This window comes from Urocampus carinirostris, chromosome 10 (assembly GCF_059441175.1).
Source record: "Urocampus carinirostris isolate Australia breed hairy pipefish chromosome 10, RoL_Ucar_1.0, whole genome shotgun sequence".
Lineage (NCBI taxonomy): Eukaryota > Metazoa > Chordata > Actinopteri > Syngnathiformes > Syngnathidae > Urocampus > Urocampus carinirostris.
The window spans coordinates 14325754-14339498 of NC_142358.1; the positions used below are offsets into that span (position 1 = coordinate 14325754).

The window sequence follows — 13745 nt, forward strand, 5'->3', positions numbered from 1 at the left end:
TCCCATCCAAGCAAGGCAACCAGCAGGGTTGGAAGGATTACTTTAAAAATGTAATCCAATACGGTTACTATTTACCTGTTGAAAACTGTAATCAGTCACCTAATCCCAATACAATAGTATGATGTTTTATATATATATATATATATATATATATATATATATATATATATATATATATATATATATATATATATATATATATATATATATTTCATATATATTTCATATATATTTTTGTAATTTATAAACTAACATAACTCGAAGCACGGCGGCGCAGTGGTTAGCGCTTGTGCGGCACAGTTCATGTCATGGGAACCTGTCGTGGGTTCAAATCCAGCTCCAGACTTTTTGTGCGGAGTTTGTATGTTCTCCCCGTGCTTGCGTGGGTTTCCTCCGGGCACTCCGGTTTCCTCCCAGATTCCAAAGACATGCATTTCAGGTGAATTGGCCGGTCCAAATTGTCCCTAGGTGTGAATGAGCGAATGAGTTGTCTGTCCCTGTGTGCCCTGCAATTGGCTGGCAACCAGTTCAGGGTGTCCCCTGCCCACTGCCCGATGATTGCTGGGATGGGCTCCAGCCCCCCGTGACCCTATTGAGGATAAGCGGTACGGCTAATGAGATGAGATGAGACATAACTCGATTACTTTCAATTACTTTGGGATTATTTATTTCAATATGTAATATGCTAATAAGAGACAAAATTAACCAAATATAAATACAATTACAAAATTGTGTTTAAGAAAAATGACCAATATAACTTGGGGATACCAATATTAGGTCATTGCCCTTCGTAAAAACAAAAAAGAAAGGCTCAAATTTAACCATTTTTCAGCAAAAATAAAACACCCTCTTTCACATGGCAGATAATTTATGCTGTTTTAGATCACATGAAGAGCACCATAAAGAACCCAATCCATCTATCTAGCTACCCTGGTCATATCCTACGAGATGAGTGACCGACAGCAAGACAAACACATGCACAAAAACAAAGAAAATTATAAATAAATAAATAAATAAAAATGGGAAAAGTAGCAAAAAACACACACAAAAATGTTTGGGACCATGGCCAACCCAAATGCCCAAACACCCAAACAAGTTAAGCACCTTGGCACCCAAATTGGTCCTGCTCTCGTCCCTCCAGATGAAACGGGACACAAAAGAAAGCGGCCATGTCACTTAGGTCAGGGTGACACCACACACTACTGTTCAACAGCAGGGCCCGACAGATTTCACTGGTTTACCCCTGCCGCATCAAACAGGTGCCCTTCCCGTCCCTTAGAATACGTCTAAACATCCCACTATCCTGTTACAACACCTCTCCACTCATTCCTATCGCCAACAAGAACTCTAGCTTCTGTTATATTGAGACCTCTTTCCTCCCAACACCATCCATCCACATCAATTGCGGCCTTCCTCTCGTTCTCCTTCCATTTACTTTTGCTCTGTAGATCCTCTTCAACATTCGCTCCTCATCCATCCTCTCCATGTGTCCAAAACAAACCGAGTACTCTTTTATTCACACGTTTGCTTAGTTCCACTACTACTCCAGTTCTGTCTCTAACAACTTCATTCCTCAATCTATCCAATCTTGTCACTCCTAACATAATCATCAAACACTTCATCTCAAAAACATTTAATTTCCTTCTCAAATCTGCATTCAGGCTCCAAGTCTCTGCACCATACAACACAGTTGGCACAATCAGACGCTCATACAGTCTCCTTTTAACATCCATACTCATACTTTTGTTGCTCATCACTCTCCTCAGAGCACCCAAAACCTTGCTTCCTTGATTCACTCTGTGCAATACCTCGCACTCCATTCCCCCAACTGCAGCCACATCACAACCCAAGTACTTAAAGCTTTCAACTTCATAAGAACCCAATATTGTTGAATTTAAACACACGAATGGTTCGCCTCTAAATTATCCTTAAAACTCTGGCACGTCTTGTCATCTCTCTCTGATGCTTTCTCGTGTCAGTGATTGAAATTATCATGAAACAAATCATCCATCAGCACATTAATTATATTAAATGTGAGACTAATGTGAATGAGTGCATCAAGAGAATGAACGGACGCCTAAAAGGATGTTGTGGAAGAGGGCAGGTGTCCCCAGGTATTCAGTTGCTTTAATCATTTCATGTTATTTAATACAAACAATATTTTCATACTTGTTTGTTGATGTTGTCCTGTTAGTTGCACTTTAAATACATCACATATTTTGTTAGTTTTGCTAAGTTTTTGGTCTTTTAGTCATGTTTTCTAGTCAGGTACCTGGGACAGCTGCGGGGGAACTGAGAGTGAGCGCACCGATTAGTTTGTGTGGATTGAATGAGACGGCAGAAAGAGAGAGGAGCAAGCAGACTTGGCGAATGTAAACAAAGCTAATGCGAATGAGGAAAATAATAAAAATAATTTCAAAGTAGCACATACAAAAATATGCTTTCTAAATAAAATTGTAATCCCGTAATGCAATCCTTATTTCTACAAAACACATGATTATGTTTTTTTCTGTCACTGTAACGAAATACAATAAAAAAAAATTATTCTGATTATGTAATGCCATTACATGTACCTGTTACTCTTCAAGCCTTGTAACCAGTGTTTTTTCTTTGCAGCGTTGAGGGTGATTAATGCTCTTCCTCAGCACCCTCAGAGCAACACCAGGAATTTGTGATAGTATTAGCATGCTAACGGCAAGTCAAGCCATCCAGTAATTTTTATATAATAATATATTTATTGATCCTTTTTTTTTTTAAAGGAGCAGCGCATATACTTCATTTCTAAGTTAGGGTAAGACAATAAAACACATTTGTTCCATTCTACAGTTTATATATTGCTTTTTTGTTCTGCCAATAATATGATGTAGGTTCATTTATCTATAAATCTGACTCCACCAGACACAAACCTCTGGTATTTATGTTGTTATTCTTTGCCTGTGATAGAGGCTTTCACATAACTTTTAAACGTCATTAGTATTGGATTCGCAAGGTTTCTTCATTTCCTCATGCTAAGGTTTTTTAGTGTTTCCTTGCCCTCATGTAGTTTTTAGATCAGGGGATGGTTTAATCATAGTCTGTAGTCTGTACAGATCTTTGAGCCTACTTGTGATTAAGGGCTGTACGGATACACTTAACTTGACTTGATTACAAAGAGTAAGATTGATACCAGAATTACTTTAAGCGTATATGTGTTATCAATGGCAAACCTCTGTGCTGTCAATGGATCTGAGAATCGAGGGGATCAATATGAGAAACATTTATACATCTTGTAGATTGTAGATTATATTGTTTCTATTGGTGACTCTGCAACATCCATTGCATTCCTGTCATGCTGGAAGGGGATTACCTCATATGTAGCCCCTTCTCAAGGTTTCTCAATTTTCCTAATGCTGTTTTTTTAGTGTATTTGCCCTCGTGTAGGTTTCAGACGTGATTGTAATGGCTGTACAATTACATGTAAATTGACTTCTATCGAGAAAAATTGTTCTATCGTTTGTCTGCTGTGATCACAAAAGAATGTTATAAAAACAGCCTTATTAAATAGAAAATGGCTGTCGAACTTTTCTCGAGACACAAAAGAAAGCAACCTCAAGTTCACCCAGGTTTGCTCGGATCACTTTGTATAAGGTATCTTCACAGTCATTAATAGTTATTGATTAACTTACACGTACAAGAACAAACGGTGACCTTTGATCTCAACTTGGTTTTAGCTTTGAGGCTTTAATAAGATAGGAGCTTGTCAATGGTGTATGGGCTTTCTCTGTAGTTTACAATGTCTGTAAGAAATTGCAGGTAAAACGCTGGGATCTAATGGCAACTTGTAGTTTTTCACAAAGTACAGGTCTCTGTCTTTAATTTCTCTCAACTTTTCCACGTATCTAGTCTCCAAAACCCCATCAAAACCTCTATAGTACTCAGATCGATTTGTAGTAGCATTTTCTTCTATTTTTTATTGTATTCCAATATGGCGGGCACTTAAAGAGGCACTTGACCCTCAGAAGCCTCTATACATACTCTCCAGGTTGTTTGTGTTTCGATTGTTTGTCTCTGTCAGTCAGTGGTCAACCAATGTCAGGTCTGCAAATACCAAGAGGCACCTAGGCAACACATGAATGGTTCGTAGGCCTGTTCCATAAGTAGCTGACGGGTAATGGGCTAACGTGGTTTTATGAAAATGCACTTAAGCATGGAAGAAGCCTACATTTCAGCTCCCAAATTGTCAGATAGGCCTCTTATTAGTTGTCTGGTATGGATTCCACGACTGAAATTAAATCAAAAGAGATATTAAAAGTTGCGATTGATGAATGAGTGCACGTGATTCAAAATAAGACTCAGACACATAATCCCTTGAAAATAAATAAAATATATTTTAATAGGGTCAACTTTCGCTGAATAGAGAAGTCTTGTTTTGTTTGAGAAACACATTACATGTCATGCCATGTTTTGAAAAACAAGCATCATTTTTTAAATATATTATTTGTATACATTTGATATAAAACTTAAATATAATTCTGAAATAATGATTTATCACAGAGGTGAATACATGATAATGTCAGTAACATCTTTTTTTTCTGACAAAGTTCAGGCAGAGAGAAATGTTCACACACAGACACAAGAACAAGACATATAACCCGGGATTCAAACACGACAGTAAACATCAACAAAGACCCGCGACGTGGCATAGAAAAGTTGCCTTGAAAACAAGAAAACAGGCTTTTATTTAATCAGTTCCTACAAGGCAACCTGTAATCTGATGTCTGAGTCTCCTGCTACTTTTGTCCACTCATTTCAGGGAAACTGCTCCTATAAAATAAGCACAAGGCATCATTTTACATGCGGCTAAAACACACAAAACGCAATGGTTCTTCATGCAACTGGTGAGGAACACGGCGAAAACCCGCACGCACCATACACACATCGGGGAGAGGAGAAGGTGATGTCACATCTAACTAGAGAACAGCAAAGGCCGAAGCCAAACAGTAAAGAAGGCTCCGAAATGGAGAACATTGGCCGGATGTTGCGAGAAAGTCTTCGCTCTGGCTTTCTTGGTTTTATGCTACACGTGTTCCGCTTTGTTCCTTCATGTAAACATGCTACATACATACACTCAAAACAAATCCACCACAAAAAGGGAACGGGATGAGGAGCGACAAAAACACTGGCACATGACGGCTATGTTGACTTCATGTCTGAGAAGCTAATAACAGACACCCTGTGTTGGGAATTATTCTCGATACTCAATAACGCCCTTTTTAGTGGGGTGTGTCATTTCATAACACTTGTCGTCATTGTTACCAACATATGTTTTGGATGGGTTTGAATTTATTACCAAAGGGAAGTTAGGCGATGTTGATGTGTTGCCTTTTTAATTCAATCCACGGTAAACAGTCAATTATTAAAAATCCCTACTCTACCGTTCAAGATGTTGGGGTCGCTTGAAAATGTCCTTATTTTTTAAGGGAAATAATTGTTTTTTTATATGAAGATAACATGAAACTAATCAGAAATTCACCCATACATTGTTAACGTGGTAAATGACTATTTTAGCTGCAAACGTTTGCTTTATAATGCAACATCTTTATAGGTCTAAGGAGGTCCACTTCCCTCAACGAGCACTGCAGTGTCCTAAAAGTATGTTGTGTTTGGATGATCAGAAAACCCCTGTGCAAGCAGTTTACAGTAGCTGGTTAGAGAAGATATAAAACTGACCTTCCTTTAAGCTAGTCTGGCAGAAAAAAAACCTTTGTGTGAAATCCTACATTTTTTCCTTTTCCCTAGAAATTAATCCTATTTCATGTGAGAAATTGGAAAGAAACGGAAGATCTCTTACAATGGTGTGTACTACTCCCTTCAGAGAACAGCACAAACAGGCTCTGACCAGAGTACAAAGAGAAACATCCAAGAAAAATGACAAATTCTCTAGTTTGAGAAATAGACACCTTATAGGTCATCAACCAGCAACTTGGTTAAATCTACCCGCAAAACACCAAGGTCAACATCTACAGTGAAGATGCGATTGCGAGATGCTGGCCTTCAAGGCAGAGTGGCAAAGAAAAAAAGCCATATTTGAGACTGGCCAACAAGAGAAGGACATTAATATGGGCAAAAGAACACAGACAATTTGATTGATAAATAAAAGCTTATTTTTCGTGGAAAATACTGGGTGACCCCAAACTTTTGAACGGTAATGTTTATGGATCTCTGGGATATTGGAATAAGTTAATGATTCCCAAAACAGTTACAGACACATTTTCTGTATTGCACATATTGAAACCAATATCTGTGGGCACAGTTCGCCAACTTCATGTATTGTACATAAAAAAGAATATCTAAATTAATGCTCCTAAATTCAAAGAAGCAGCCAGCACTAAAGGTTAACCCTCTTATTTTATACGCTTGCTTGTGATATTCTACACTTGAGACTTGTATCAAAACCTTTATTTTCAGTAACAAGGTTGTGTAAACTACTGCAGTGTTTTTTGTGCGCACTGAGAAGACTGAAGGATGATTCAGTCGTACAAAATCAACAACCTCATTGAAGCTGAGGAAAATATACAAAATTAGCTTTAGAAAGGTTACAAAGTTATCTTCATCCAGGAAAAAGGAATTGTGTGGTTCTCATCTCACCGTGACAGATTGCACTTCAACTGTTAAGAGCAGATCGTCACCGTTAAACAGACTGTCACAGTACACAAATTGTCCAGAAGATTGTGCTGCGGTTGTGTTTCCTTTCCTTAGCATGAACTTTCTTTCTTTTTTTTACATGAAAAAGCTTGTTTGCAAAACAGCACAACTGAACATTAGAGATAGCTGAACATAATGAATGCATTACTGTTTTGCGCCTGCTTGTTGTGTACATTTTTAATTATACAAAAAACTGTTGTAGGGGGAGAGGATTTGAGGGTGAAGCTTTGTTAATTTGGGGTAAGTAACCAAACACTCAGGATCCTTATTTTGCACGACCTTATGATGAACTGATGATTTGAGCCGGTAGTTTTGAAGGTGGGGTACATTGTAACATGCTGGCAGTGCTGCCTATCTCTGGTTTAGGGGATTTGGGTTTGAGTTGAGGATTCAGGTTTTGATGTTGAATGTTTAAGGTAAGATTAAGGTCAAGGCATGGCTACCACAAAACTACATTTGTACCTCATTTCAAGTCACAGTGAACAAGCAGGTTTTTTTGTGAGAAAATACAGTTATAGTACAAATTAATAGCGTTGTCAGGTTATATTTTAAGGCTATAATTCAGAGTTGATGCTTTGAGCCTTCTAAAAAGACCCATTTGTAATTTCTAAGCTTCAAAGCCTTAAAGTTGACACCACTGCTATTTATACAAGAGGAAATAAATCCTGGAGTCTCACATTTGGCAGCTACTATTACATTTGATAAGTGTTTATAACACTTAATTTCTTACTTAATTTAATTTGGGGTAAGAGAGAGCTGGTTTTAGAGTAGGATATTTCTTGTGTCTAAAAACGAACCACATTTTCTGTGAATAATCTGGAACAAAACTTTACTATTACTAAAATAATTGTGAAATTTCTATGGGTACTTAGCATATTGTTTTAAGGTAGCCTGGCTTTGGGTGATTGTGTTTTAATAAATTGTGTAGGGATTGAGTGTGTGATTTAGAGCAGGGGTCTCCAACGCGGTAAATGACCCGTGCTGGGTCATTGTGATTTTCTAGTAAAAGGTGTTTTTTTTAGTGGTTGACTGAGTCTATTTAACCTACTTCCAATAAATAACTTGGTTATAACATAGCAACAAATTGGTAATAAAATGATAAGTTGTTCTTTTGGAAATGTGTATCTAATTTGTAACAAAAAGTAAATCTCTGCTTGAAAAAGGTTGGAGACCCCTGGTTTAGAGAATGGTTCTGTTCAGGATTACTTTAAATTGCTGTACTCATTCTCATGTGCAATACTGTGCCACACGTCTGCCTCGACAGGCTGTTACCTGAATCCAGCAACTAATACTAAAAGCTAATACTACCATGACAGGAGATTAGAATTAGAGATGTAACTAGCTGTGCAGCAGCTTCTGCCTAAAAGATCATAACTCAGTCCATTAAGACCACATTTATACAGGCTATCTTAGGTTAGCAAATCTATTCCTCCTGAATCAAAAGTGCAGATTGATCTAAGAAACCAATCAAAAATGGCCTCAAATAGGCTGGATGCTGTCGTTGTTATAAGGCATTGTATGGGTGTTGTTACGAAGGGTTGTGTGGACAAAGATCTCATTGATGAGATGTGATCTCAATACATAAAATTTGCTGGCCTAAGATGCCGTAACGAACACTCACGCATTATCTGCTGAACAAAAGAAGAGATCACTAGGATTCATGCTGCGCTAGTTCAGTCTAGATTAGTGTTTCCAGGAAGTTGATCACGTTTTCGAAAAGAAAAACAACAGAGTTGCCCACTACAACAATAGACGGTGGACCCTTGGAAGTTCTGTGAGGTCTTTTTCTTGATGACCACCAGAGGTCCACAGACAGAAATTTGAGAAACACTAGTCTGCATTCTTCAAGTGTAGTGGTTGTAAACACACAAATGGAAGTATGGCTTTTTACAGTAGAGTTCCATTTTCACATATGAGGTGGGTTGCCACACCTCTCTGCACATGCTAATTAAAACAAAAATCTGTTCCTCCATGACTTGGGGTGGATATGGTTACTGTGGAAAACGTGCAGCCAGGATCAACTCTTTGTTTCCTCCTATGGATTGCACTTGGGAGGGACTGGGGCTTTGTTTTGTTTCAGATGTGTGTGGTTCTACTTACAAGTTCAGTCCTTCTGATCTTTCTGTTAGCCTCGTAAACACTTGACAAGCAAAGTCATTGTAAACATTCCACTCTTTTTCGCCTCAGCCGATGGGTTTTCTTGGTCCATTCGAGCTTACTTAGCATCCAGGCTACATTCACTCCAGCTCTTCTCACCATCTACTCTGAAGCTTACTGTCACTCTATGCAGTCATGCTGCAAATGTGAGCTTGTATCAAAGAGCCCTCTAGGCCGGTGGTTCTCAAACTGGGTTCTCCAGGATCTAAAGAAAAGCATAGTTCAAGGTATATCCAAAAATAAAAAATCCTTAGCTTTGGTGCAATTAAAATGTACGCTATGTTCATGATGCACCACGTAAAAAAATCTGACATTGTGACACTAATTATGTTTTACTACCTGGAATCCAAATATTTTTTGGGGTTTAAAAAAAGTTTTCCAATAATATAATTGTTCAAATTCAAGATTATTTTCCAGAAAGTAAGGTGTTAACAGATCAATTATAATTTAGAGCATTCTAAGACTTCACTTTTCTTTTATATATAAGAGGAGAATTATCGGCGAAGTAAAACTATTTTGTTCTCATGAGATCATACATTTTTTAATGTTTTTCTACTAGCGCCTTTCTTCTAAAAGCGCCTTTGCTCTTTTTGTAGCGGGCCGGGGGCATTCATTTCGTAATTGCAATTTTTTTATTCCCCTTCGAAAATGTGACTTTAAGATTTTGGCAAACTTTCTGAAGAACAGCTTTCAAAAGGGGAAGTCAATCCATCCTCCAAAAATTTCTTTAAATAAGTACGTTCTTTGATTGATCAATATCTCATCTCATCTCATCTCATTAGCTGCACCGCTTATCCTCAGTAGGGTCGCGGATGTGCTGGAGCCCATCCCAGCAATCATCGGGCAGTGGGCAGGGGACACACTAAACTGGTTTGATTGATCAATATAAAAACTGAAATTGAATTTACTTTACTTTGTCAAGTGGTTGCACGAAATAAATAGACCTGGATCCAGATACATCATTTAAGTAGACTGAGCACCCAATTAAAAGAAAAAATATCTGTAAAAACAGAGTTGGGCAAAAACATTAGGTCGAAAAAAATTGCATATGTCTGGGCAGAGGAAAAAGAAATGGCTGATTGATGTGTTATATTTTTGTAAATGGTGATAGAGGGTCTTAAATCCGGGAGATCACATAAGCCAATCCATTTTTCCTCTAATACATTTACCTACACAAGCTTTGTTTCATTGTCGATTTGTTTTGTAAAGGGACCATTTCATCCAATTGGCTTTGGAATACCCCAAATATACAAAAAAAATATATTTATTTACAAAAAAACTAAATTAAAAAAGCAAAATTATATCTTCTTTTTTAAAACTAAATGTTATCATTTGCATCGAAAAACTCAATGCAATAGGCTACTTCAGAGGTGTTTGATTGAAATAAATTGGATATCTTGATAAATAAAATATATTTAAAAAAAGCAAGTACATAAAAATGTAGCCACCTATTTAATTGTTTCCCATAAACCCAATGAAAAATATTGTTTTTTGAGGGGGTACAGAAAGGGACACAGGCTAAGAAATCCAGGTGAGTACAATCTTGTTGCATTACACGCTGTGTCCGTGACTTGTACTTTTAGTCAAATAATTTCGGGGTGGTTTGTTTCCTCAAATGTTCTCTGGTCTATAAATGGCAGTCAGCAAATATAGCTAAAGTGAGTGGTTTATTTTGCGAGTGGCGCTTAGCTTAGGGGACATATTTCAAACTGCAGGTCATTGTCTGACATGATTGTAGCTTCTTTTTCTCTTGTGCCCTTCTCAACTTTGTTTCACAGACTGGATTCAATCTTTTTGAGGGCCTGAACTGGCCCACGCGCCGTAGTTTGCCTAACCCTGCTCTAGATCATTTTAATTATTCCTGAATGGAAGTAAATTGAAGTAAATTCCAAGCATCACTTTTTTAAGTGTGTCATCTTCACAACGAAAAGTGAAAAATCTGTGTGGACCATAAATTGAGCAGAAAAATTTTGATTTTATTCATTTTTGGGGGCGGTCCTTTTGCCATTTGCTGTTGAATGAAAAAGACATCACAGTTGCTTACGACATAAGGATTAACCAATCGTGGCTCACCTTCAAAAAATCTTTTGAGCTGTGACTGGTCATTGCCTGAGCTTTTTTAGGGAATTTCCAAAGAACAACAACTGGCAAAATGGCCACCCTTGGACATGGATTAAAACAGGTAGACTGTAAAGACCAGTGGGGGAACATAAATCATGTTCAGAAAATCTATGGGTTGGTTCTTAGTAGTAGTGTTAGGAGGATTATGAGAAGCCCCTTGAAAATATGTGAGAACACTTGCTTTATACCTGTCCTCTTTTTAAACATGTACTGTATGTATCTCTTATTTAGAAGCCTGGTATATGGCAGTAGGCTTCCAGGCTGGAAAAAAGAATGTAGAGGAACCACAGGCCCAGGAAAAGCAGGCTGGTTAGAATACGGGACCGTCGCGAGCCGCCCAGCTCGCCTCCAATAGAGGGTCTGCGCCGGAACAGTAGCACGCCCATGCAGATGAACGCGAAGATGGTGAAGAGTGTGACGGAGAAAGCCAGCGAGCCCGGCTTCACTTTGAACTGTTTGCCTTCGATCTTCCAGTAGATTGCCGCCACTGACCAGGCCACACCGATTCCCAGGAAGACGTTGACGGCGTTGCTCCCCGTTACGTTACCCACCGAGGCGTCTGCGTGCTGGTCCTGGATGGCGGCCACTTTGCTGGCAAAGGTATCTGCAGGGCATATACGAGCAGTGTTGGGACCAAGGAAAGGAACACATTTACTTTTTCTGGTGACAAGTACCTTAACTCGTTTTTAATAACAGTTTGTAACTCGACTGTCGTTACTACATGGTGCGTAACTCTGGAACTCATTAAAAGGAGACCACTAATTACAACAATCTCTAATTACTAACATACAGCCCTCAACACTGCAAAAGAATGGTGGGTGTGTATATATTTACCTACAAAGTACAACTGAATACAGTTTCAGTGGCGTCTCAAGCAGAGTACGTGGAACCTAAATTTCTCCTCATGGAGATATTCTCTCTACCATATATACTTACATCTATAAATTATAAATACTGACGTCAGGAGTCAATTTATATGCACATATTTGGTTGTGTGTCACCAGTAATGAATAGTATCCAGCGCATGGGGAAGGGCGCGTGACCTGTACAGGAACAACTAACTACAGGTAATATAAGGCCTAAAAATCCAGCCCAACACAGGTATCCGGGTATTAAAGCCATACAGAGCCCAAGGCCAACCAATTACCTTGATTTGCAGGACCGAGCCTGAAGCAAACCTGAAATTTCATATTTTATTTGTGAGGACTCCGAAGGAGAGGAGGTAATTTATGATAACAAATTAAAGCCTGTCTTTTGTTAGAAAAATCTAAGTTAAACAAGACAGTATAAACATTTACATATTTCATGTTTATGTATCTGCAGAGGTTACATTAGCCAATTTTTTTTAGACCAAGCTAAACCTAATGATGGACATTTTAGGCCTGAACTGCCATGAAAACAGGGTCGTGTTAGGCCTGGGTCTAAAATCTTACCTTTGCTGTATGTACTCGCATTTAGGCCATATTTACAACTATTAAATAAAACACTAAAATCAGGGGGTCAGTTTATATGCGCATATTTGGTTGTGTGTCACCAGTAGCAAATAGTAGGCCACATATGGGGGATTTGGGGGTGAAGCTTTTAGATGAACAACCAAATCAATGGGGAAATTGTGAGATCATGATTTACAGTAAAAGTGTGCTGAATTTTGGTCCTTTTTTGGTAAAATTATTTTTGTAAAACATCATGCCTAAATAAAAAAAACAAACATCTTACACCTAGAAATTGAGATGAAAATCTTTGTTGGAAACCGAGTGGTTTGAATCCCAGAGACAAAATGGATATGGAGGGTTTGAAAGCTCTCAAAATTGTACAAGCCAAGCATGAAGGGTTTACTGCTTCTACAGGTTGTATACTGTACATGATTTCTACCATTTATTTTAATTTGCGGCAATTTCAAAGCAGTTTTAGCGCTTCAGACAATTAAACAACAATGACCAGATGATGAAGCTGCTGTATCTGAGTCGGATGCCGAGGCCTCTCTTTTCACTGGTAACCATGGAAACCAGACTGTTTTATCTGAGGGGCAAACCCCTACCCGCAAAAACACCCTGGAAAGAAATGGGCAGCGCCAGGATGTAATTGCCCAAGGCACAACACTGAAAGCGGTGCTCCAATGACCTAGGTGCATAAGGGATCCGTGAACCATGAATCTTGCGGGTAAGGGAATTACTTTTTAAATGAAGTAACGAGTAACTGAACTAGTTTCTGTTTCTATTAACTTGCGCAACGCTGAAGACGAAACAAAGGGAGTCAATCTCTGGATAGAACATCCCCCGACCCAATTCACTCACCAGGTATGGATGTCCCAAGGGCCACAAAAACGACGGCGGTCACAGAGTCTCGCAATCCCACCGTGCAGCCAAAATGAGACGCCAGGTCACCAATGATGGCCGTGAGGAGGCCGATAACGCTGATGGAGACCATGAAGCAGGCCCAGCCATTCCAGTACTCAGTCGGTGGGACGCAAGCAAACAGAACCTTCCAGAAGACGGTCAGAAAGTGCATGACATAGTCGTAGCAGGAGGGCAGGTGCTCTTCTCGGCCTTCTTCCTCGTCGTCGTCACCTAAAAAAACCGATCAATTCACACATTGAGTTCTCTGATGTCTGAAGGACTTGTCTTCCCTGCTAGGTGGCAGCAGATAGCTAAAAATACTATGTTAGAGCCCGTCAAATATGAATTTGGTTTTTATTTGCTGCACTAGCAACCAGTCAATTCTGAAATGCAGTACGTCGTTTTGCACCGACAAAAATGGCGACAAGATGATGAATATGCTGTATC

At 38.9% G+C, this 13745-nt stretch overlaps 1 protein-coding gene across 1 annotated transcript in view; it reads right to left on the reverse strand.

The window, feature by feature from the left end:
* Nucleotides 1-8379: 8379 nt before the first annotated feature.
* Nucleotides 8380-13745, reverse strand: part of slc8a2b (solute carrier family 8 member 2b) — a 125662-nt gene continuing 120296 nt past the window's right edge. The window contains exons 15-16 of the mRNA XM_088344981.1: nt 13257-13529; nt 8380-11566 (exon numbers count right to left, since the gene is read on the reverse strand). Coding sequence (XP_088201107.1) covers nt 11190-11566; nt 13257-13529 — 650 coding nt within the window. The 3' untranslated portion in view covers nt 8380-11189. The remainder of the gene's footprint in view (nt 11567-13256; nt 13530-13745) is intronic.